The 26357-nt window shown below is 44.8% G+C and overlaps 1 protein-coding gene across 3 annotated transcripts in view; it reads right to left on the bottom strand.

Moving 5' to 3' along the window:
- MAPK8 (mitogen-activated protein kinase 8) overlaps positions 1 to 26357 on the bottom strand; it is a 62084-nt gene that overhangs the window by 21263 nt on the left and 14464 nt on the right. For 2 of the 3 annotated variants that reach the window (XM_040434921.1, XM_040434923.1), the window contains exons 4-8: positions 26188 to 26246; positions 25924 to 26062; positions 22102 to 22267; positions 13362 to 13433; positions 9135 to 9317 (exon numbers count right to left, since the gene is read on the bottom strand). In XM_040434921.1, the coding sequence (XP_040290855.1) occupies positions 9135 to 9317; positions 13362 to 13433; positions 22102 to 22267; positions 25924 to 26062; positions 26188 to 26246 (619 nt within the window). Of the gene's footprint in view, positions 1 to 9134; positions 9318 to 13361; positions 13434 to 21384; positions 21457 to 22101; positions 22268 to 25923; positions 26063 to 26187; positions 26247 to 26357 lie in introns of all 3 variants that reach the window. The other variant, XM_040434922.1, reaches the window with a different exon arrangement.

Raw genomic sequence — 26357 nt, 5'->3', positions numbered from 1 at the left:
TCCCGTATCCACCCTAGCGGGGGAGTAGAAGGACAGACTGAAAGGAACCAAAGGGCCCGCCCAGCATCCGCCAGATGCCAGGACAAGACAGGCTAAAGTCCATGCTGATGTAGCCATGTTCTACAGTCCCGGTGTGGGAGATCAAAGGACAATCTGGACCGAAAGGTAGTCCCCCCAAGTTACCGAGAAGGTAAGTCTACAGCAGGACCATTGACTTAGAATGGACCACGCAATCTGCACTCAGCGGGAGGACAGAACGCGGTAGACTCGGTAAATAGGCACAGCTAATACAGCCAGTGTGGACAAGGGAGACAGTACGAGGCCAAAAGGAACACCGGAACCATCCACATGAACAACCATGCTCTCCCCAGAGGGGAGGACAGTGAAGGAACAGCCTCTGAAGTCTGGCGGGACAGAAGCCACATCGGAGTGATCTGTACCGAGCGGGAGCCAAACAGAGCCGGCGAGATAAGGTAGTCGAGACAGAGGCCGGCATAACACCCTCCAATCGAAAGGAGGAGTGGGCAACAGGGAAGCCATAGGACAGCTCAAAAGCAGAACCCTGCTACACTGTGAGATGCCCGGTTCACCGCCTCGCAGAAGGCGAATACCCTGAGAACCCAAGGTGGAGGTCCTCCGGACCTGGGTAATCGAGCACCCAAGAGAATTTGGGTGACTTTCCCCGAGAAAAGCGGCCCGCACCTGGTAGCAGATCAGACTGAAGCGTAGAGGCGCCAAGAGGAAGGACTCATACCACACTACATCCGAAGAGGAGGAAATTGCAGCAGGCAAGGGAACCGCAGTCCTGCCAGAGCCAACGAAGAATTCGAGGGGCGCTCCAGACAACAGCACTCCCGACCATGTGACCACTAACGCAGGGAAGCAATACCGCGGAAGGACGAATGGGCACGCATCTAGGAACCACGAACACTCCCTGGGATGAAGGGCCAACTAAATGAATGAGTACCACCCAGCTCCGTGCAGCAGAGAGCAAGTAGAGCCCGTCCGGGTCAGGTGGACAGAATGAACTCCTTAGAGACGAGTGCAAGGCTTGCGGCCAGCATCGTATCCCAAGAAAACAAAAGTATGCCGCAGGAAGCAGGTGAGGCATACGTACGAGCAGCCCGTAAGCAGTGAGAAGGCCAACCCACCTACAGGAGGAGAAGGCATAAACGGCCCAAACAACGCACAAGAACGTTCGCTTACTGCAAAAAGGTTAATTCAGCGAAAAAGGGGGCTCGCCACAGAGTGCCACAGCATGTACGGAATTGCAAAGTGCAACCTGAAAGGGAGTTATGCACAAGCCTAGTATAGCATGCGATGGAACGCAAGCAGTCCGCCCCGAAAGGGGGGAAATTGTATCTGGCAAACTGCAGTCTGCAAGAGTGCAAAGGCCGGTCCCAAAAGGGAGTGATGCCTAAGGCCGTACCTACTTCAGAGAAGCAGGACATACCCTATAATCCAGCAGGAGGTCCACCTAGTGAAAGGGGAACATGCACAGGGTTATCCTAGCATTAAGTGAGTGTGCAATAATACACCCAACACTGATTTAGCGAGAGTGCTACTACTCTGCCAATGAAGGGGGACATGTACAAGTCCAGTACAGCCATACAAGGACAGCCGTGAATCTCATGAGCGTGCCAAATTCTGCCCATGGAACAAGGGGTGGTCACGCACAAGTCCAGCACCATATCCAATGGGAGTGCAAGCGTTCCACCCATGTTAGAGGGCCATGCTCATGGCCAGCAAGGTATCCGGTGAGAGTGTAGCATGCCGCCCAGAAAAAAGGGGGGGTAATGCACATGGTCAGCATCTCATCCAGGGAGAGTGCGTGCACCCGCCATGTATGGAAGTCATACACATGGCCAGCAACGTACTGGTGAGAGACAAACACAGTCAGTGAGAATGTGTGTATGTCACCTGAGGAAGGAAGGCATGCCCATGGCAGGCAGCGAATCCAGCGAGAGTGCGTACACCGCCCACGGAATAGGGGTCATGCATATGGCCGACAGCGGATCCAGCGAGAGTGCAAGCACCCCGCCATGTATGGGGTACTTACACATGGCCAGCAACGTACCTGCGAGAAAACAACCACAGACAGAGGGATGTATTTATGCTGCCTGAATCATGCCTATGGCCGGCAGCGGAACCAGTGAGAGTGCAGCATAGTAACATAGTACATAAGTTCATCATAGCCCATCAGAGAGAGTGCAGCGTTCCGCCTATGGAAGGGGGTCGTGCACATAGCCAGTACCGAATCCGGTGAGAGTGCAGTATTCCACCTAAAAAGGGGGGTCATGCACACGATCGGCAACAGATCCAGTGAGAGTGTAGCGTTCCGCCTAAGAAGGGGGTCACGCACATGGCCGACAGCGAATCCAGTGAGAGCGCTGCGTTCCGCCCATGGAAGGGGGTCACGCACATGGCCGGCAGTGAATCCAGTGAGAGTGCAGCATTCCGCTTAGAGAAGGGGGTCACGCACATGGCCGGCAGCAAATCCATAGAGAGTGCAGCATTCCGCCTAGGAAGGGGGTCATGCACATGGCCAGCACCGTATCCGGTGAAGGTGCAGCATTCCGCCTAAAAGGGGGTCATGCACATGGCCAGCCGGCAGCCAGGGAGAGTGCAGTATCCCGCCTAGGAGGGGGGGGATGCACATGGCAGGCACCATAACTGGAGAGATGATGAATGCTGCCAACGGAAGGGCCGCATGCACTTGGCCAGCGCCGTATCCTGGAAGAGGGCAGGAAAACTGCCTAAAAGGGGAAATGCCCTAGCACCGACGCAGGTTGGGAGCGCAACACTATGCCGCCTGTGGAAAGAGGGCATGCAGACATGCAGCACTACTGATGAGGCTGCAGCGTCCTGCGCAGTCCAATAGAAATATATATATATATATATTATATATTTTTTTTTTTTTTTTAAAAACACAGCCTCTCTGAGGCTAAAGGGGGGCCACCATATAGGGGCACAGATAGTCAGGAAAAAGGGGGGGGCCAGCCATACAGGCCCATTGGGAGCCGGCCTGTACCCAAAAGGGTTAACATGGATCCGGCCTGGAGGGCGGCGCTGCGATCCCCTGGGGGCGGAGGAACCTCCCGGCGGGAAAAATTCGCGCCTGGAGAAGTTCCCGCCCCCTCCACCAGAGGCCGGAATTTTGCGGCCTAGCAGGCCGTGAGGCCGGGGTCTAAATTTGCGGCGCCCGGCATGTACCGCCGGAACCTCAGGCGGAGTGGCGCATCAAACCGGCCGCGGGTGCCCACCCCGCGGGCCGGTCGGAATTGCGGCCCAGCAGGCCGCGAAGCCTGGGCCACAATTTGCGGAGCCCCACCGACCGGCACCGACGGTCGGCCGGGGCCTGCTGAAGTCAAGCCCAAAGCCGGCCGCGGGAGCCCACCCCGCCGGCCGGAATGGCGGCTTGCCGGCCGCGGGAGCCCACCCCGCCGGCCGGAAGAGTCAGGGACCCGGAATGGCGGCCTAGCAGGCCGCGGAGCCTGGGCTAAGATTTTTGCGGCGCCCGGTCGCACCAGAGTACCAATGTCGGCCGGAGGCGAGGCCTCACTCCACAGCCGTCAGGCAGGCCTTGAGCAACACTCCGGTAGGAGATGGGGGGGGACCCAGAGACCGGGTGCCTGTGGTAGAAATAAACTATGTTGCCGCTTCTGTAGCTGGCTGTGGAGACAGCCACTGGCTGCATGTCTATGGGAGCCAGGCAGGGGGGGGGGAGGTAAGGCAGAAGGAGATTGCCGCTCTGCAGGTGCCAGCATAGATCCAGCAGGGGACTAGAGGCCCAGTATGGGGGTCAGGCACGCAGGAGACCGGGGGGGACGGGGACGTAGGGCTGGAGAAGCCTCTCTCTTACCACAGCCGTCTTCACCCTCGGTCCATTCCAGCAGGGTCGCCCCTTCAGCTACTGGCACCGTAGTGGCAGGACGCTGGAAGAGGGACTTGGCGTGCGGGCGACCCTTGGGCTGGCGGGATGCAGGGGAGCTAGGCTGCCCTGGTCCACCTTGCCTTCTGTGGGGGAGGCAGCAGTGCGGGTGACCGGCACTGGCGCAGCTCAACCCCGGGAGAACAGAGAGGTCTAGTGCGACTCTGTTATCCCTGATGATCTGGAACAAAAAGAAAATAAAAAAGTAAAAATCTAAAATTTAAACAAGGAGAATACAGCCCTGCAGAGCAGGGAGTGTCTTGCCTCCTTGGACACTAAGCAAAAAACTGGCAGTCTCTCTCTCCAGGCTGAGGGTATAGCTGTGGAGGAGGGGCTTAACAGCTTTCACTTAGTGTCACGCCTCCTATGGAGATGAGCTATACCCAAGGTCTTCTGTGTCCCCCAAGGAAACTGGGCGAGAAAGAGCCATTTTTTTTGTCACCTAACATCATTTAAAGTGCAACACCAAAAGATCAAAAAGGCGTATGCTCCCCAAAATAGAACCAAACAAAGTCATCTCAACACACAAAAAATTAGCCCCTACCTAAGACAATCTCAAAAAAATAAAAAAAATATGGCTCTGACTATGGAGACGCTAAAACATCTTTTTTTTTTTTTAGATGCTATTAGTGTAAAATTTTTATAAATAAGAAAAAAGAATACATATTAGGTATTGCCACGTCCATAACAACCTGCTCTATAAAAATATCACGTGACCTAACCCCTCAGGTGAATGCTGTAAAAAAAAAAAAAAACTGTGCCAAAACAACCAATTTTTTGGGTCACCTTGCCTCATAAAGTGTAATAATGGATGATCAAAAAAAAAAAAATCATATGTATCCAAAAATGGTACCAATAAAAACGTCAACTCTTCCTGCAAAAAATGAGCCACAAAAACATTTTTCTCGAAAATGCTTTATGTAAAACTGAAACAAAGTAAACATATTTGATATCACCGCATCCGTAACAACCTGCTCTATAAAAGTAGCACATGATCTACCCTGTCAGATGAACATTGCAAAAAAAAATTAAAAAAACAGTGCCAAAACAGCAATTTTTTGGTTACCTTGCCTCACAAAAAACATAATACAGAATAAAAAAAAATCATATGTACCCCAAAATAGTACCAATAAAAACAGTCACCTATCCACTAGTTTCCAAAATGGGGTCACTTTTGGGAGTTTCTACTGTAGGGGTGCATCAGGGGGGCTTCAAATGGGACATGGTGTCTAAAAACCACATAAAGTGACATGTCAGATTTGCAAAAAATGACCTGGGCAGGAAGGTGAAAACTGGCCCGGGGTAGAAGGGGTTTTTATTGTGCAAAAGCAGAAAGGCGTCAAAAACAAAAACAAAAAAAACCACACAATGTATTTAGTATCACTGTAATCATACTGACTCTGAATAAAGTTATGGTATTTGTGCAGCAAAGTTAACACAGCTCAATTAATAATGTAAAAACTCAATGGGAGAGATCTATCAAACTGGTGGAATGGAAGACTGGCTTAGTTCTCCAAAGCAACCAATCAGATTCTACCTTTCATTTTCCAAAGAAGCTCTGGAGAATTAAAGGTGGGATTTGGTTGCTATAGGCTACCAAGACAGTTTTCTTTTACATCAGTTTTGATAAATCTACCTCAATGGCTGCATTGATGTTTTTTTCCAATTCACCCCAAGAAAGAGTTAATAAAAGTCAAACAATGAGTTATGTGTACCCCAAAACTGTGCCATTAAAAGCTACAACTTGTCCTGCAAAAAAATAAGCCTTCATACAGCTATATCAACTGAAAAATAAAAAAGTTACAGCACTTGTGATAATGAGAAAAATGAAGACAATTGCTTGGTCACTAAGGCCCAAAACAGGCTGGTATCCAAAGGGTTAACAGCCTCATGTATTTTGATATATAAGGCCTCATGCACACGAACGTATTTTGTTTCCGTGTCCATTCCTTTCTTTGTGCAGATAGGATGCAGGCCCATTCATTTCAAAGGGTCAGCAAAAAATGTGGACAGCACACCCGGTGTGCATCCGTATGTTCGTTCCGTAGCCCCGCAAAAAAAATATAACATGTCCTATTCTTGTCCGTTTTAGGCATTGTTACAATGGATCGTGTGCATGTAGCCTACAGCAGGTGTTTCGTTTCCTGGATATACATTTCTGAAGTATTATTCTTCCTGTCCTAGCTCCTTAAAGGGGTTGTCCGAGTAAAGTTTTTTATTCTTTTTATGTTTTTAACTAGGCAAATTAACAGCTTTCCAATTAACTCACTTTATCTCCAGTGGCTGGTTTCTCAGATTTCACTGAGGGTTACATGACCCGTGATGTCAGCTTCTCTCCCTGCTCTGATAATGTTCCTGCACAAGCCTGAGAGATCTGTACACCAGATATCACTGTGCTGGCCACGCCCCCCTGCACTGCAGCTGCTGCTTATTGCACTCTCCCAGGATTCTTAACCCCTTCAGCTGCACAGACTCAGGGCTGAAGTGTTTACTGTGTAGCTGCAGACAGTGAGGAGACAAATGCTGGGCACAGGAGCTGAAAGAAGTTCTGCAAAGCATTGCAGGTAGGGGGAAGATCCTGTGTTTATTAGCAGTGTCATTGTACAGCTAGGACTTATAGTCCTACACATACAACATGCTGCTCAGTCTCCCAGCAGGCAGACATGTCACTCAGGGCAGCACTTATATTCACTCCCTTAGGCTACTTTCACACTTGCGGCAGAGTGATCCGGCAAGCAGTTCCATCGCCAGATCCGGCAAAACGTATGCCAACTGATGGCATTTGTAAGACTGATCAGGATCCTGATCAGTCTTAAAAATGCCTGATCAGTCAGAAAAATGCATTGAAATGCCAGATCCGTCTTTCCGATGTCATCCGGCAAAACGGATCCGGCATTTATTTTTTTTTACCTTTTTTCGGTCTGCGCATGCACAGACCGGAAGGACGGATCCGGCATTCTGGTATTTTTCCTATGGAATTTTTTTTTAATCTTTTGCCTGATCAGTCAAAAAGACTGAGCTGAAGACATCCTGAACGGATTGCCCTCTATTGAGAATGCATGGGGATAAAACTGATCAGTTCTTTTCCGGTATAGAGCCCCTAGGACGGAACTCTATGCCGGAAAAGAAAAACGCTAGTGTGAAAGTACCCTAAGGCCTCATGCACACGACCGTTGTGTGCATCCGTGTCCGTTGTTCCGCGGACCCATTGACTTTCAAGTCAATGGGTCCATGAAAAAAACACAGATGCACACAAGATTGTCATCCGCGTCCGTAGGCTACTTTCACACAGACGGATCCGCCTGCATAAAAGCTTTTTAGATCCGACAGTATATTCTAACACAGAGGCGTTCCCATAGTGATGGGGACGCTTCAAGTTAGAATATACTACTAACTGTGTACATGTTATAAGCAATGCGTATCATAGCTCCCTGTAAGAGATCAGGTGCTGCCAGACCCCCTCCCTCCCCAGTTTTAAATTCATTGGTGGCCAGTGCGGCTCCCCCTCCCTCCCCTATATTTAACTCATTGGTGGCCAGTGCGGCCCCCCCTCCCTCCCTCCCCAGTATTATATTAATTGGTGGCCGCACTGGCCACCAATGAATATAATACTGGGGAGGGAGGGAGGGGGGCCGCACTGGCCACCAATGAAATTAAAACTGGGGAGGGAGGATCTCTTATAGGGGGCTATGATACGCACAATTAACCCCTCAGGTGCTGCACCTGATGGGTTAATTGTGCGTATCACAGCCCCCTGTAAGAGATCAGGTGCTGCCAGGCAGCAGGGGGCAGTTATTACACAGTTCTCAGTATATTCTAACTTGAAGCGTCCCCATCACTATGGGAACGCCTCTGTGTTAGAATATACTGTCGGATCTGAGTTTCACGATCTAACTCAAATCCGATGGTATATGCTAACAGAGGCGTTCCCATGGTGATGGGGACGCTTCAAGGTAAAATATACCATCGGATTGGAGAAAACTCAGATCCGATGGTATAATAGGGACTCCTGACTTTACATTGAAAGTCAATGGGGGACGGATCAGTTTGCAATTGCACCATATTGTGTCAACGTCAAACGGATCGGTCCCCATTGACTTGCATTGTAAGTCAGGACGGATCCGTTTGGGTCTGCACGGCCAGGCGGACACCAAAACGACTTTTTCCTTCATGTCCGTGGATCCTCCAAAAATCAAGGAAGACCCACGGAAGAAAAAACGGACACAGAACTACGGGACCCGTTTTTGCGGACCGCAAAAAAAAAAAAAAAAAAAAGAAAAAAGTGTGCATGAGGCCTAACTCGGGCAACCCCTTTAACTTCCTCTTTCTCTGGACTTTTAGGACGGCAGACAGTCTTGCTTAAGGCTACTTTCACACTCGCGTTTGGTGTGGATCTGTTTGTATTATCTTTAACATAACAAGACGGATCCCTCCCCATTAACTTACATTGTGTGCCAGGACGGATCCGTTTGCCTCACTATCGTCAGGTGGACACCAAAACGCTGCAAGCAGCCTTTTGGTGTCCGCCTCCAGAGCGTAACGGAGGCAAACTGATGCATTCTGAACTGATCCTTTTCCATTCAGAATGCATTAAGGCAAAACTGATCCATTTTGGACCGCTTGTGAGAGCCCTGAAACAGATCTCACAAACGGAAACCAAAATGCCAGTGTGAAAGTAGCCTTACTTTCCCTGGTCATCAGTGTGACCAGGAAGTGTTCCTGTAGTGAGTCAATTAGAGCCCCACACATCAAACTAATCAATGCTCTTCTGAAAGCATCCTTATCTAGGCCCATCAAGAGAACAATAAAGCAGACCTAAAAGGTTATCCCGAATCTGTACTTATTATTAAGGATTACCCTCCAGTAAACTGACAGAGATCCCCATCTATATAGGAGTTTTCTCTCTCAGTGGTGACTGCTACAGAAGGCCGATATTTTGTATTTTATTTTCAATGGTATAGAACTACCAAAATGAAAAAGAAACAAACCAAAAATGCTTTTCTAACTATATGGCATCTACAAAAAATAAATAAAAAAAATATTCTGATGGACATGTCCCTTTAATGATTATCATTCCTGAATTTTTTGGGATTGTGTGGCGTTAGGATGGAAACTATTTCTTAAAACATTTAATATGCAATGAAGAACATATAGCCATTGTCATGCTCCCAGTGGGTCTATAGACTGGTTTTATATAACTCACCTTTTAATTTGTTATGCTCAGAGTCTGCGGGAAACAAGACATCTGGAAAGAGCTTCTCGAAGCTGTAACCTGCATACTTGGGTCTGTTCTCCACATAGGTCCTTACTGTAGGCTGCAACTTCTTCATAAATTCAGGGCAGGGGGTTCCAAGCTGCTCGATAACCTTGTTCCACTGATCAATATCTGTGAGTGGAGCTCAAGAAAACTTGCAAATATTTACAAAATCGGAAATACCTGAAAAAAACATTTTCATGCAGGGGGCAGCCGAAATACACCAACAGTACAGAATCCTCTGGCCAGGCCAACACACTACATAAGCAACAGCTTCAAATCCACAACTACAACTCTGATGCATCACAGGAGCCCCAGAAAGCAGTTGCCACCAACGTACATTTCATGGCATAGGCTACAAGCAATGACAAGAGGAGCAGGCCAGCCTTTCCTCACTGCAGCAGAACCATAAAGTAGTGGTTATATAACCAAATTATCCAAGTAGTGAAGATTGGGGCAAGGTGGCATACTACCTTTGATGGTTTCCACCCTTTTTTTTTTAGGTCATTCTCGTTTTTCTGATACTGAGCCACCACTACACAAAGCTCACAAGTTTACTGAATAGTAGCATACTGAGCAGTATACAGCAAGCTCCTCAGCTCCCTCTGGTGGTGAGAGCAGGTTACTATTTAAAGGAACACTAAAGTGGACAATGAAAAAAAAACAGCTTAGAACTTCTCTTCTCGCCTTTTATTCCCCTGTACCTAGTTTCTCTCATATTACAAGTAAAACTGAGAAATATCTAAAGAAATATTGTTTGTTTCCAAAAGGGCTCAGCCTGTCTATAAGATGGCTGCCCTGTGTGCAGCAAGGTATGTAGACTGTTAAAGGAAATGTGTCACCAAATATTTTATCTGCCAGTTAAAACCAGATAGAAACACATTTACTTTGTTTCTAATCGGTTTTTATTTTCTGATTACAGATTTATTCTATGTCCTGAACATGATTATGGGGGGCGGCCATCTTGCCCGAGCTATTCTTAACAGCATTTAGAAAGCATTAAGAAAATTGCTTTATGGCAGCCTCGTGGGCCATAGACACAATGGTCTGGAGGGGATCTCATCTACTTCTATGGGAACTGTGCCAAGGTCATTGTACAAGGAAAGAATAGATAAGCTCTTACAATCATCTACTGTGAATGGTGTGGGTCCCTGTCTCATCTATACACAGAGGTGATATCATTACAGGCAGGATTAGAATGACATAAGCAGGTAACTGCAGTAAATTGATCTGTACGGACAAAGAAGTAGCATCTATTATTAGGCTCACTACTAGTGCGAAAAACTGCAGGATTTTATGGTTTTTGTTTAAATATAGATGAGGACATGCAAAATAAAAAATCTTTAAATTTGCTAAACATAACGATGATTTAAAACAATAGGCTATTTTCTGATGATACATTTCCTTTAAGCCCTGCCTAATTGCTAACCCTCTCCCCTCAGTCAAATATGGAACAGATCAGCAGGAAGTTAGGAGCAGTGCATTTATTTTTACCCTGCGAACGCCTTTAGTTTTTTGCAGCTCTTGTAGCAGCATAGTCTGAAATGTGGCCCTCCGATTAGAAAAAAGTTTGTGCACCCCTGTATTACATAAAATGGAGAAGCCACTAAAAGGAAAAGTAACAGCAATATGTATGACTGTTAAGGGGCAATAACACCATTTCTTGTTAAGGGTTGTAAGGTTACGGCTATAAGAGCCTAAGAACAGGATACATCTTGAACTTCTTCTACTTGTGCATGGAGCTACTGGCTGACAAAACACCGTTAAAGGGGTTGGTCCATCTCACACTTTGGTGACATATTGTAGCAATATGTCGCCAATGTCTGATATGTGAGGGTTCCATCTACCTCTAGAATGGGGCCCCAAAGTGAAAGAGCGCGATGTGCTCTCCATTCAGTTCTATAGGAGTCCCAAAAGAGCTGAGTGTGTTTGTCCGTTTCCGGAAGTCCCATAGAAGTGAATGGAGAGTACACGGCACAAGTGCAGCCATCCTCCTCTATGGGAGTTTCGTAAATAGCCGAACTAGTACTGTGTCAGATTTTTTTTCCCATGATGTCCATGTGTTAATGCAATACTGTAGACTCAAAATGGTGGCCTACCTCAGGCGGGGTTTCTGGATTAGGTGCTTCTAGCCCAATATAGAGGAACACCCCTCCTCTAGTAGTAAATATAGCTAAAATCAAAGTTAGGGCGAGCACTCAGCACTTGGACCAAATTAATAACGAATAAAATCTATTATAAAATTTTATTAAATCACAATATATCACACGTGTATAATAAAACCATACTAAAATCTGAAAATAAAAAGCATAATAAATACCACCTAAAGGGATGGTTGAGTAACAGTCTCTTGTATAGCAAAATCACTGGTATAAGTGTAACCAACCAAAGAGTTGTTAGTAATGGTGCGCTTCACTATCCTGTGCGCACATTGGAATAGTTCATGCGTTTGCTAGCTCGTATATGCTGTTCCAGTGTTCATAAGACAATTAGGCAAATGAGTCAGACACTTCCTGATCCTATACGGACACGTACCTCGGTGTCCCAAAGTGCCAGTTGTACAGTCAAATCGCCGTGCACATTTAGATAGTATGCCTCATCGCATACAATTTACAGGCAGTGTTCCTACCTTCCACTCAGAATCTTATGGGCGCCTCTATGGACGTATGCGGTGGATAGGCAGCGTGGAGCAGTTCCAGCGTCTGGCTTGTAGCTGCTGAAATTCGCTGTTCCCAGATCTCGCAAGTAGTGTGTATCCTGGACACTACAGCGCACTGCTTGGCAGATTCTGTACTCGGCGTCCTGGAAATTTAGATTCTTCCGATTATGATGTTTGCATGGCCATGCATAAGGTGCGGAGATATTTCTGTTACAGGTGTGCGGCCCTTCGTCAGTGGTACAGAAAGACAGGTGTTGCTGTACCACTGACGAAGGGAAAGAGTTCCCGAAACGTGTCTGGGCCGCACACCTGTAACAGAAATATCTCCGCACCTTATGCATGGCCATGCAAACATCATAATCGGAAGAATCTAAATTTCCAGGACGCCGAGTACAGAATCTGCCAAGCAGTGCGCTGTAGTGTCCAGGATACACACTACTTCCGAAATCCCGCGAGATCTGGGAACAGCGAATTTCAGCAGCTACAAGCCAGACGCTGGAACTGCTCCACGCTGCCTATCCACCGCATACGTCCATAGAGGCGCCCATAAGATTCTGAGTGGAAGGTAGGAACACTGCCTGTAAATTGTATGCGATGAGGCATACTATCTAAATGTGCACGGCGATTTGACTGTACAACTGGCACTTTGGGACACCGAGGTACGTGTCCGTATAGGATCAGGAAGTGTCTGACTCATTTGCCTAATTGTCTTATGAACACTGGAACAGCATATACGAGCTAGCAAACGCATGAACTATTCCAATGTGCGCACAGGATAGTGAAGCGCACCATTACTAAACTCTTTGGTTGGTTACACTTATACCAGTGATTTTGCTATACAAGAGACTGTTACTCAACCATCCCTTTAGGTGGTATTTATTATGCTTTTTATTTTCAGATTTTAGTCTGTATGGTTTTATTATACACGTGTGATATATTGTGATTTAATAAAATTTTATAATATATTTTATTCGTTATTAATTTGGTCCAAGTGCTGAGTGCTCGCCCTAACTTTGATTTTAGCTTAATAGCCGAGCTCTGGACAAGCACCAGATGTAGAGAACAAAGGGATAGAAAATGTCCATACCACAACAGTACCAAGCGGTCTACATTAGTTACTCTTTGAGGCTGCCCCCTACAATGTTCCAATATCACTTTAGCTGGGAATAGTTATAACAGTTTACACCAACACACAACGTTCTCCATTAGTTCTGAACACAAGGTTAAAGAGCTAGTTATCCAATAGGCCGCTGATAAGACCTACAATAGGTGGGACGTGTTGGCTACATCATAGCTTTAGTTACCAAATAGAAAACAAGTTAACATAGCAGTGAAGCCAAAGCTTTTCCTTTTAACTTACTATTTAAAATCACCCCAGCATTACATTTCTGGGGTACAAGGAAAATATGAGGCTCAACCTACACAGAAACTTACAGAAAAGGCCCCCCTGGAGCATGGAAGCGTCCTTTTGGTTTGGGGAGTGAATGGTGGGTTGTTAAAGCCAATGGGAAGGATACGGTCTGTGCCAGGGAACAACACACCACCTTTGATCATCTCTCCCAAGATGCAACCCACTGACCAAATGTCAACTGAAAACAGAATGCAAGGCAATTAACAGAGAATGGCCTTCAAGGAGCACTGTCATAGAAAGATAGGGGAGTGTGACCAAAGAAAATTTTACAGTGAGAAGCCTTGTTACTTGACTGCAGACATCAACCGTGTGAAATTAAGTTCTTCTTTGTACCTTTTCAAAAACATAAAATCCAAAAAAGTTCCAACCAATCTTTTATATGGATTCCTAATATCCTTAGATGAAGGTCCTGTACATGACATATTGGCCCAAGAGATTTTGATACCTGGTGTGGACAGTGGCAAATACATTTTGCCAATTTGCATCCTTAAGGTGCATTTACACTGCGCCAAGAGATCATACAATTATCGGGAAGGAAGCGTTCCTTCCCAATAATTTCCTGCTCATCAATGGAAGTGAAAAGCTGCATTTACAAGCAGTGATCACCGCCATTCTATGGGGATGAGTGATGGCTATTGCTAATCCTTATACAGATTTATTATCTCTGGGCAGCAATCTGCTGTCCGCATGAAAGATCATTTCACCCAATGAACGAGCGTTTTGCTCGTTCATCGGGTGATCGGCAGCACCTCTACATGGGCCCAATAATCGGGCTGTCTAACTCCAGCATTACTTTGTAGTAGGGATGGGTAAATTTAATCTACCAGTTCAGAATTTGTTCCAAATTATCCAAATAGTTTGAGTTGTAACAAACCTAAATATTTGTGATTCGTTTCAGACTAATCAGAGTGAGGGAAAGTGAGAGACAGACATATCTATGCCTTGTCTGGGGAGTACTTTTTCTCATTAAAGGAGAGCTTCTGGTATGCAGAGTATTGGAGGCCAGGAATGGTCACCCGGAGGTTCTGGGAAAGTTATTCAAAATTAGTTTTCCTAAGCATATCTGATGCCCATAGATGTAAGATGTGCTAATTTTCATATAGTTTTCCGAGAAACATGCTTTTTCATAATAGGATTTTTCCTTGGTGGTAGCCTCAAACAGCTCTCTTTCTCGCTCTCCTACTGGAGTCTTTCCAGACAAAACAGAAGTCCTAAGAGATCAGAGAGTGTTATATACCAACTTTCAGGACAATTCGAGCATATCTGGTTTGGGTAGAACCGACTCATACCTGAATCAAATTTTCTGAACCCCGAACAAATTTAAGAAATTTGCACATCTCTACATTGTAGCCATGATATGATGCCAGACTTCAAATTGTATCTCAGCATAGAAACAAAATCATACTTTTAATGTACACTTAAAGGGATTTTCCTGGAATAAAATCCATAGGATATATGAGAGATGGACCTCCACCAGTGTTTGAAGGAGCCGTAGCGCTCAGATTAGCACTTTTCATAAAATACCAAGCACAGTGCCGTACATCGTATAGTGGCTGTGCTTGGTACTGCAACTCAATCGTCTTTACTTGAATGGAGTTTAGCTGTACAAAAGTTAATGAGACTGATGGACCAGCATCACCGGCCATAGAAGAGGCTGCAGCCCTTCAAACAGCCGATTGGCAGGGTGCCAGAAGTGGGATAGGTCATCAAGTCCTGGACAACCCTTTTAATGGCACCTTCTAATTTCCCTCTTGTATACTTTTATTAGAGGAGTTGTCCACGACTATAATTTTGATGTGCTGAAAGTGTCATACAGTAATATACTTCATGTAGTAGTCAAACTGATTCAGTCTATATCTCAATGAATAGGTTTTATGTAACCTCTAAATTAGAGAGTTACTAATGGAAGTCATTTTGCACACCATGACACTTCCAGATGACTCCTCGGGTTTATATAGGTTTCCAATGCTTCCAGTACTGTACTCTTCCACAGCACAAAGTTGCATATAATTTACTGGTAAGCTGACAAGACAATGAAAGATACAGGACTGTCCATCGCCAAGGAAAATGAAGGTGCTCAATAAAGTACAAAGGAGGGAGAGTGGCTAATCCATTCCATTCAGTGAAGCTGCAGATGGCATCAAAGAGGAAAGATCTCCATTTCATGGACCTTTGGTCAAGTTAGAATTTTAAGGATAAAGGGGGGTCCTTCACTTTTTGACAAGGACCTTAAAATCTAAAGAAATATTATTCAGAAAGAGGCTTCATTCATACAGAATCTGCAAATTGAGGGACTGTAAGTTCCCATGTACCTATGGGATCCTCATTGGGGCTCCATACAAAAGTCATAATTAGAGAGTGTGTATGAGGCCTCCATGTTCTTTCATGATCAGTTTAGAATCCAGCCTGGTAATGAAGCGGAGGAGTTTCTCATACTTTACTCTCGGATATATATATATATATATATATATATATATATATAATCACAACATATTCAGTATACGGTACATAAATTGTATCCCACGGTTGAGATTTGCAGTCAAAGTCATGGAAGCTCCATGCAATCTCAGGGCAGTGTTTAGGTACAATTTATATGGAAGAAAACAAAGAAAGCATGTTGAAATTCTATATTTCCTCATAAATTTTCATTCTGAAAAACAAGCTTAAAGTGCCGGAGCACACTTATTTCGCTCCTCTCTCCCGCTGACCCGGCCAAATAAACATAAAATGAAAAGACAATTTAGAGTTTCTACCGGTTATTCACCACGGGTAAACTGCTTCAGCACAGGTATCACCACCGCTAGTACCAGGAACAGCTGAGACCCCAAAAAGGCCCAAACTAAGGACAGGCCATCAATTTTTATTCCCAGACTGCTGGTACATCTGCAAAAAGCTAGAGACTTTCCAAAGGAAAGCCCCCGAGTTTGTATGGAGTGACAGTCAAGCACTGGTGCTGTCGGCTCAGATACAGTGCAAAAAATAGAAGAAAGATTAAAAGAAGTAAACTGTTATTACATTTTTAATTTTTATTTTTTAAATCTAAAACATATTTAGCATTTTTACTGAAGAACATGACACCTAGGGCTGCAGTAAACAAATATTTTATTAATCGATTATTCTATCAATTATTTTTCACGATTAAACAAGTACTCTAATAGGAAAAACCTTCTTAAAAAAACGTATTCCTTTATAAAAACTTTATTTATTATAGTGGTATAGCAAATAATTGCACACACATAAGGCTTCTTTCACAGCTGCAATATACATTGTCAGAAAAACAACCAGCCAGAATGTACCATATCGGGTATATCTGGATACTGCCGCCTGCTGCAGCGATTGACTAATGGGGTCCGGCCTTGGAACAGCATTCAAGCTGCCAGCATGTATGCCAAAATATGGCCAGATAGCCTTGGACCAATAAGAGCATGTAGCTGGTTGTATTCGGCTATACCCAATACGGTATACTCCAGCAGGCTGTTCTTCTGCCAGAATGTGTATCTAAGGCTATGTTGTGAACTCCGGCAGTATGTTCCGGTGGAGGAACAGACTGCCGGAGTTCACTGGCTGCCATGAGGTCATCCACCATGTCCCCTGCTACCCCAGATCAGCCCCTCCATGCCAAATCACAGGTGTCCCCATTAACCCCCCAATAACTTTAAACATACCAAATCACCTATTAACACCTCCATCCCCCACCAATAACATTATACATGCACTGGGACTTGACGTCACACACATCGTCAGCCAGCGCGCTGACGATGTGTGAACGCAAGGCCCTGCAGTGCGGTGCAGAGTCGGGAGGCCACAGAGGTGTGAGTGAGAAGCTTCATTTCACTCACGCTCCGGGGTCATGTGATTTAAACGAATCCTCGGTGCAGGGAAACTGCATTGAGGATTTTTTTGCCTCGATGAATCGATGAATCGTTTCAGCCCTGATACCCAAAAGTCCTGATTTCTACAGCGTTTTAATTTCACTATGGGGGTTATTTACTAACAGAAATAAGTCTATATTAGGTGTATTTCCGACGCAGATGGCAGAGCAAAGAACCGCAATCTGAGACTTTTCCTCACTCACGCCAGGTCTACAAAAGTGGGCATGGTGTGGGCAGAGAAAGGGGACGGGCCAGCAGGCCTTCTCATTAATCATTTTGTATGCCTGTTTCAGGCGTAGAAAATGGTCTAAATCTATGCCAGCAAGGGAGCTGGCATACATTTAGAAGCGGCGGCGGATCTGCCAAAGTTATGTAGAGGCCTGCGCCTCTACATAACTTTGGTGGATCCATCGCCAACACAGAGGATTATTAAGACCGGTATCTAAAACTCCAGTCTTAATAAATGACCCCCTATATTTGTACATCGCCGACTTCTCAGCGGTGTACTTATTTCTTGCATTGTAGCAATCGGGCCGCAGCGAATGGTGTATGGGCAGCAGCACACACAGTGCTGCTCCTGCTGCTTTCCCGCTGAGCTGGACTAAAAGGCTGGCATAGCACATGGGCACCATGTAACAATCTGCTGTGCCAGAATTGGCGGAATGGGCTCAACGTCCTGCATAGGAGCTTTTAGCTGCACAAAGCGGGCACAGCCAGGAGCAGCACTGTGTGCTGCTGCCCATGTACTGCTTGCTGTTGTCCCATTTCTACAATGCAAGGAATCTGTACAACGTTGAGAAGTCAGTGATGTGCGAGTTTAGTGAATTTTAAATGAGGTAGAGAATCAGGACTTTGGGTGTTACTTTCTTTAGTAAAAATGCAAAATCATTCATTAGAAAAGTGAGTTTTAGGGCATTTGGGACATTTAAAATAAAAATTTGAATAAAAGTTTACTCCTGCTCCCCATTTTGTGGGTGGAAACCAGTAATTCCCACAATGATGGAGCTCAACGAGCAGTTTACTTGTGGTGAAACTAATCTGTGGCTACTATATGACAAAAGTGTTCAGAAGCGTGCAGGTCTACCACAGTAATGTATACAACCCCATTATACATAGAGCTAATAGAAATGAAATGTACAAAGAGAGGTACCAAAACAGATCCCATATAGTTATGTACAAGCACATATGAGAAAACAGACACTGCAGCGTGCAATACGGGTAATAATAAGGTGCAGTATTGATAAGATTGTGGCTGACTGCGCCAGTCAGATTTCACTACTCGACCCAAATGAAAGATGTTTGCTCTCCTGGGATTAACATGAAAAAGAAGCAGACACACTACATATACAGAACACGTAACAGTGTGTGTACACAGAACATACAGCCATGCATCGGCAGGGAAAATTGTACAATTGTGTACAATCCAGTCTCATCAGGAAAGAAGAATAAGGCCAGGTTAACACGACAAGGATAGACAAACCCACTGTGGACTTTTCAGAAAATCTGCAGCAGAAATCCAAGGCTGACAATACGACTTCTGCTGCAGATTGCCCGGCACATCCACACATGGATTAGTCCCACTAATTTAATGGAGGCCTTTTCCATGAGGAATCTGTACAGATAATGGAAATGAATAATGGTGGATCTTAAAATCAGCAGTACGCTCATTACTTAGTGCAGATTTTTTTCTGTAGCATGTGAATGGGGCATCAAATATCCTATTCACATGCCTTACTGGCGAAAACCACGCCTAAATCCTGACACAAACCCGAATATGTGAACATTGTCTTACAGCAGAGATGACCGACCTGTGGCTCTCCAGCTGTTGCAAAACTACAACTACCACCATGCCCTGCTGTAGGCAGTCTGGGCATGCTGAGATGTAGATTTGCAACAGCTGGAGAGTCACAGTTTGGCCATCCCTGTCTTAACGAGTCTTTAAAGGGGCTGTGCAAGAATGAAGGGAGTGTGGTTTCGAAACCGCCCCCCCACACACACACACACACTTGGCGGGACCTGTAAAGGTAAGCTAACTTTCCTGCTTCCTAGCGCTGGCTACCCGCTCCTTCTCCTCCAGATCTGAAATCCCTCGCTGAAAACACCCAGTTTGACGCCACCTGCAGCCAATCACCGGGCACAGTGGTGACAGTCTCCCCTTACAAGGGAATCCGGTCAGTGATTGGCTGCAGGCGGTCTCAAACTGGCTGTTTTCAGTGAGGGAGCACAGCAGATCGCCGCAGGCCGGGATGAGAAGAAGCAAGGAGCCAGCAGCAGGAAGCAGATAAGTAAGCTTCCCTTTAAAGGTCCGGCCAAGTGGCGAGTCCAAACCTTCCCCATACTCGCACAACTCCTTTACGTTATGTGAACAGTACAGCGTATCAACTGCAGAATCCACACTAAAAATCTGAACATCAGACACCCTATAGGAAACATTTGAGGCCATGCTTATAACACTTGCAGATTTTGCAGTTACTTTTGGGCCGCGCTGCGCCACAGCAGACGAACATGGTCTTGAAGCTGGCCTTAAGACAGCTGTTGGGCTAATAACTATTCCTCCTGACTCCACCATAAACCTGCACACTCTGTGTCTTGCTGTGGCTCATCTCCAGTGGGGACAAAAGAATGTTGAAATCCATCACACCCAGACATCTGCTACAAAGGGAGAGTGGAGACTTCTGCATACATAGGATAGTAGATTGGACATGCTGAAATCTGAGGGTTTAAACTGACATTTATCGTATGTGTAGGACCACTCCCGCTTCTTCAACGAATGCTCATCTGATATGAAGAATGTCAACTAGGGTAGCTTTGCCTCTGTTCAGATGCCAACACAGTGCCCATAAGACTGGTTGCTACTGATACCCTGTTAAAGGGTTCTTTTACCCAAGCCGAGCATTGGCCCATGTTTGCATCTTTCATGTGGCACACAAAATCGTTATCAGTTGGCAGCACATTGCCCCGCGCAAAAATATGTGCTGCTGACAATGCGCAAAATGAATGGTAGATGAATGATCGTAATAAGGAGTGATCATCCTTTCAATTTGTATCAAGCCATGTGAAAGGCACTTTAAAGAGGCTCTGTCACCTGGTGCAAGCATACCCTACTTGGCATATAGCCAGGTAGGGCTGATAACTGACAAAAAGCATACCTTTCTTCTTCTTCTTCTATTAAGTCCGGTTTGCAGGAAAATCAACTTTTAAAAATATGCAAATGAGCAAAGGGAGCACTGCTTCTGCGAGGCCCATGTAATTATACTGCCGGCCTTATTCTAACAATCACGCCCCCAATCCCTTTGGCTGACAGCGCTAGACCCACCGGTCTAGCGCTGAGATCCAGCGCCTGCGCACTCGCATCTATGATGGTGCATGCGCACTGGACTTTTCCCGCTGCTCTTGGCTAGTGTATTCCTCACGCGCCGTCAGATACGAGTGCGCAGGATCTCAGCGCTAGACCGGTGGGTCTAGCTCTGTCAGTCAAAGGGATTAGGGTGTGATTATTAGAATAAGGGCAGCAGTATAATTACATGGGCCTCGCAGAAGCAGTGCTTGGAAGGCATAAGCCCGACTGAGTGCTCCTTTTGCTCATTAGCATATTTTTAAAAGTTGATTTTCCTGCTAACCGGACCTAATGGAAGAAGAAAGGTATGCTTTATCATATGCGTTATCAGCCCTACCTGGCTATAATGCCAAATAGGGTATGCTTGCACCAGGTGACAGAGCCTCTTTAAAGTGCCTTAAACGAGCACGGATTAACAAATATCATTGATCGGCACTCATTTATTGTCAGTCATCAGCCTGTGTAAGAGGACCCTGAATCTGGACGTACACATAAGAGAAATGTCAGACAATGGGTAGGAGGACAGTCTGATGGAAATAAAGATGGGCATGTTGCAGGCACCGTTACTCAGGGAGATAAAATAATGCCAGATATCCTGGATAGCTTATCTGCCCCATCTATTAAAACCTACACAATTGCCCAACTCAAGTATGCAAGTTTATGGGGAGAGGCAGTTCAAGTATTTAGCAGAATGCTGGTCGCTCTGACAGCTCATGTTCTTCTGCTAGAAAGAAAATATATTAGGCAATTGCTGTCTAAACAATTCCCTAATACTAGGTGCAAAGAATAATGCCGATGTGACGTCCACTGTAAATGTGCGTTGCGGTCCCAGGAGAGAACACTTAATGAACACATCTGTACACACCAGTGTATAAAGTAACTGTGACAGGTGGCAACCATTTACAAGTGTGTAAGGATACAGTCCCTTCCCGGGAAGAGAATCTTGTGGCATATCATTTCTCCCATTATGCACCCCACCGACCATAAGTCCACTATCAGTGGTGACAGCGCAAGGGGGGAAAAAACAGATGGTGGAAGGAGGAGGGGGAAAAAAAGCAGAAGCAAGAGAGAAAGGTGTCAGTGAAAACAAGTGAACAGCCAAGTGCAGGCAGAACCTGAAAAGTGAGAGGTCAGCATGAAAAAGACAGGAGCACAGGGCAATGCAGAGTGGGTTAGCAGATCATTAACCTTTCTGATACCGGTCATCACCGGGGGTTAATGGAGAGATCAGTGCTGTGCTTCAGGCGTGGCATCTTGCTGGAAGGCTCACTGATAGCAGCAAATGCATAGCAGCCACCATTGCCATTCAAGGCTCACGTTAATAATGCTGGAAACCCGATTCATCGACTTTAGGGAGGGTCAATAGAGAACATTTTCCACACTGGAAAGCAGGTAAGCTGCAAACGGTACAGAACAATGTAGCACTAAGAGGCGGGTACCCGCTGTCTGGGCCCCAGCAGTTAACAAAGCTGCTGCATATCATGAAATGGAAGGCTTGTGGTGCCAACGTGGGAAAACTGGACTACAGTGACTGCACGCTTTCAGAGAGGCCTCCACTGATGAAACCGCCTGCTCACATGTATGAACTCCGTTGTGGAACAATGTGTGTGAATGAGGAGGGGGAGGGGTGAACTAACCATTTTCTTTGTATCCCATTCCCAGGATCACTTCAGGAGCTCTGTAGTAACGTGTCACGACATAAGGTGTCATCATGAAGCTGGTTCCTGCTGTCCTGGCAAGGCCAAAGTCTAGAATCTTTAAGGTGCAGTCAGATTTCACTACAATGTTACTTGGCTTTAAATCCTGAGGGGAAAAAAATTGTAATTTGTGTTATATTCCTACTAAAGCTTCCCATTCCCCTCTTCCATAGAAATGATGGGTAGTGGGGCGTGCAGGTAACAGCAATTGTAACTTCCTAGTTGTCTGGTCTGCCTTTTCTACCACAACAGTTACCAGTGGGGCACCGGTGGACCAGCAGAAGACCCTCTTCTTTATTAATTCCTACTATTAACCCCTTAAGGACACATGACATACCGGTACGTCATGGCTTTAAATCGCGATTCCGGCACCGCGGGGGTTAATCAGAACAGGATGCCGGCTGAAATCATTTCAGACCTGCGGTTTGCTGTGTTTCCGGTCCATTCGGGTCTCCGGTGACCCGATGAACCGGAAAAAGACTGCGATCGGTGGCGTGATTACACACCACCAATCACAGTACGAAGATTTAAAGAGGCGGTGCTGGCCCTGGTGCTGAATGCTGCTGTCCAGGGTGCTGATTGGTGCAGGGGAGAGGCGCGAGATTCAAACTTCCTGCGCTCCTCTCTCCCCTCCTATTCCTGTTCTGCACGAGCACCCTGCAGCACCAGCTCCTGAGTCCCCCTAATCGCCTTCCATCACCCTCCTGCACCCATCGCCTTCCAGGTAAGTTAGGGTCAGTGAGGGAGAGGCACTGTTAGGCAGGGATAGAAGGGAAAAGTTAGTTAGGGAAAAAAAAAAAAAAAAAGCACTTTTATTCTGAACTTTTTTGTTTCAGCTTTCAGACCCTAGACCCCCCATCACCACCACCAGATTTTGATGGACTGTTATTTTTTTTTTTACACCATGTCCCATTAGAAGCCCCCCCTGATGTAGCCTAGACTAGAAACTCCAAAAAAGTGACCCCATCTAAGAAACTACACCCCTCAAGGTATTCAAAAGTTACTTTACAAACTTTGTTTACCCTTTAGGTGTTCCACAAAATAGAGCAACCAAAAATCATATTTACCCCTAAAATAGTCCCAAAACAACCACCTTATCCCATAGTTTTTTAGATTGGGGCACTTTTATGGAGTTTCTACTCTAGGGGTGCATCAGCGGGCTTGAAAGGGTACATGGTGTAAATAAACCAGTCCAGCAAAATCTGCCTTCCAAAAACCATATGACGTTCCCCTTCTTCTATGTCCTGCCGTTTAGCCAAATAGTAGTTTACGACCACATATGGAGTGTTTCTGCAAACTAAAGAATCAGGGCAACCCATATTGAGTTTTGTTTGGCTGTTAACCCATTTTTTCCAATAATAAAGTAAGGGTTAAAATGGAAAATTTTCCAAAAAATAGAAATTCCAAGATTGTTTCTCCATCTGCTATTAACTCTTGTGGAACACCTAAAGGGTTAGCAAAGTTTGTAAACCCAGTTTTGAATACCTTGAGGGATGTACTTTCTTAGATGGAGTCACTTTTTTGGAATTTCTATTCTAGGGGTGCAAAGGGGGGCTTGAAATGGGACATGGTATAAACAAAACCAGTCCTGCAAAATCTGTCTTCCAAAACCCATATGGTGTTCCCCTCCTTCTATGTCCTCCCGTTTGGCCAAACAGTAGTTTACGACCACATATGGGGTGTTTTTGCAAACTACAGAATCAGGGCAACCCATTTTGAGTTTTGTTTGGCAGTTAACCCTTGTTTTTTTCCTGGAAAAAATTGATTATATTGGAAAATTTTCCCAAAAATCTAAATTCTTAAATTTTATGTCCAATTGCCATGAAGTCTTATGGAAGACCTAAAGGGTTAACAAAGTTTGTAAAAACAGTTTTGAATACCTTGAGGGGTGTAGTTTCTAGAATGGGTGGTTTCTATTATGTAAGCCTCACAAAGTGACTTCAAACCTGAACTGGTCCATAAAAAGTGGGATTTTGAAGATTTCTGAAAAATTTCAAAATTTGCTTCTAAAACTTCTAAGCCTTGTAACATCCCCAAAAAATTAAATATCATTCCCAAAATGCTACAAACATGAAGTAGGCATATGGGGAATGTAAAGTCATCACAATTTTTGGGGGTATTACTATGTATTACACAAGTAGAGAAACTGAAACTTTGAAATTTGCTAATTTTTCAAAATTTTTGCTAAATATGGTATTTTTTTATGCAACAAAAAACCTTACTTTTTTTACCCAATTTTAGCAGTGTCATGAAGTACAATATGTGACGAAAAAAACTCTCTCAGAACGGCCTGGGTAAGTCAAAGCGTTTTAAAGTTATCACCACTTAAAGTGACACTGGTCAGATTTGCAAAAAATGGCCTGGTCCTTAAGGTGAAATAGGGCTGAGTCCTTAAGGGGTTAAGGATACTGTAGGAGGTTTAACAGATACAATATTTCAGATGTAATATTTTCAATTGATACTAAGCTCTAAGGTTATTTTGAGTGGTTCTTTCCCTTTAATGTGAGATAATGAGCACTATTGCTCTACAGTTTCCAGGACTGGTGGTACTAGGCCACGGCATATGCCTAATGGACACTGCAGACCTTTTCTTTAGGAGGGGCCACTGAGCTAGAAAAGTTATATGCATGTAACGGAGGCTTCAGCTCTACTGATGGCATCGATCGGGCAAAATGATGTGATGTGACTCACTCTCTTGTATCACCATGAGGCGTCGGCCATGTACTATGTTAGGAACTGGTCAAAGAGAGCTCCCCAACTGATGCAGGCTAAGGCTAGGTCTACACAACGACATTTGTCGAGCAACAATTTTTATAATGATAGTCTATGGTGTCGCACTGCGACAGTTGCAAATAATCCATTCGTCGCATCACAGCATGTCGCATGTTGCAGTGCGACACCATAGACTATCATTATAAATATTAGTGCGATAAATTTTGCAGTGTAGTTGGTCGCGCGACAAATGTCATAGTTTAGACCTAACTGACTATTACTTTTAATCTGTATGTGATCTGTCTGTGTAAATATTTTATTACTGCGTAGTAAACCTTTTTTATTCACTTAAACAGGTTCTCGGGGAATAAAATAACATTACTGAAAATAAATTTATTACTTGTTTTGTCTGGGGAGCATTCAGTAGGAGAAATAAAATGGCCGCTGTCCTAATCACACAGGAGGACAAGTTACTCCAGAACACTGAGCTAAAAAGAGCTGCCTCATCCTCCTCTCTGCTCTACTTGTCAGGGATTATGATCCTGCAGTTGAATCTCTGCAGGAATGGAGTTCATGAGGAGACATGAAGTACAGAGAAGACGGAAAGACAGACTTAGGTAATGTGGAGCTGCTCATTAGCCACATCTTCATCCTCCCCTCTATACTTGTGTGTGTGTAATATAAAAATATATAATATATATATATATATATATATATATATATATATATATATATATATATATATATACATATACACACACACACACATATATACACACACACACAGCAATAATATTTTTAAAATAATGCCCCAAAGGCACCCATGATTTAAATTAAGGTTAATAAAAATGTTTCCATAAAAAGTGGTTTCATTTAACAAAAGTGTAACAAACTGTAGTGCCGGCATGTTATTTTTCAACCTTATCACCCATGTAACTGTGTAATCAAGCAGGATTGTCATTGCAGACACTAGACAGCATCCCTAGGAGATATCAAGGCTGACAAAAAAGCAATGTCCACTCATTCAAAATCAGGAGGAAAATAAATCACCCGGTGGATGATGCCTGCAGAATGTAAGTGCTTAATGCCACAAAGCATCTGGTAAAGAAGGTAGGACATGCGCTCATGATCCAATTCCATCTGTATAACTTGGCACAAATTGGCATCCATTAGTTCCATCACAATGTACCTGGAAAAAAAAAAAAAGCCCTGATGTAAGACACCAAATGTCAAAAGGGTAGCAAATTATCCAAAGAACCCACAACTAAGTACTCAAATTATCAGTAAAAATAATAGACGTCAAAGACAACTTACAAGTCTTGAAATTCCTCCAAAGATTTTTGTGGCGTGAAGACATTTAAAAGCCCAATTATCTGTGAAAAAAAAAAAAAAAAAAAAAGACAGATGGAAATAAAATAAACAGGCACATAAATCACAGTATTCTTCAGTAGAAGGCACAGAGTACAAAGAGAGAATAGACAGGC

Source organism: Bufo bufo, chromosome 6 (assembly GCF_905171765.1).
Source record: "Bufo bufo chromosome 6, aBufBuf1.1, whole genome shotgun sequence".
Lineage (NCBI taxonomy): Eukaryota > Metazoa > Chordata > Amphibia > Anura > Bufonidae > Bufo > Bufo bufo.
The sequence above is the reverse complement of the archived record's forward strand: the minus strand, read 5'-3'. Positions and strand labels throughout refer to the sequence as shown.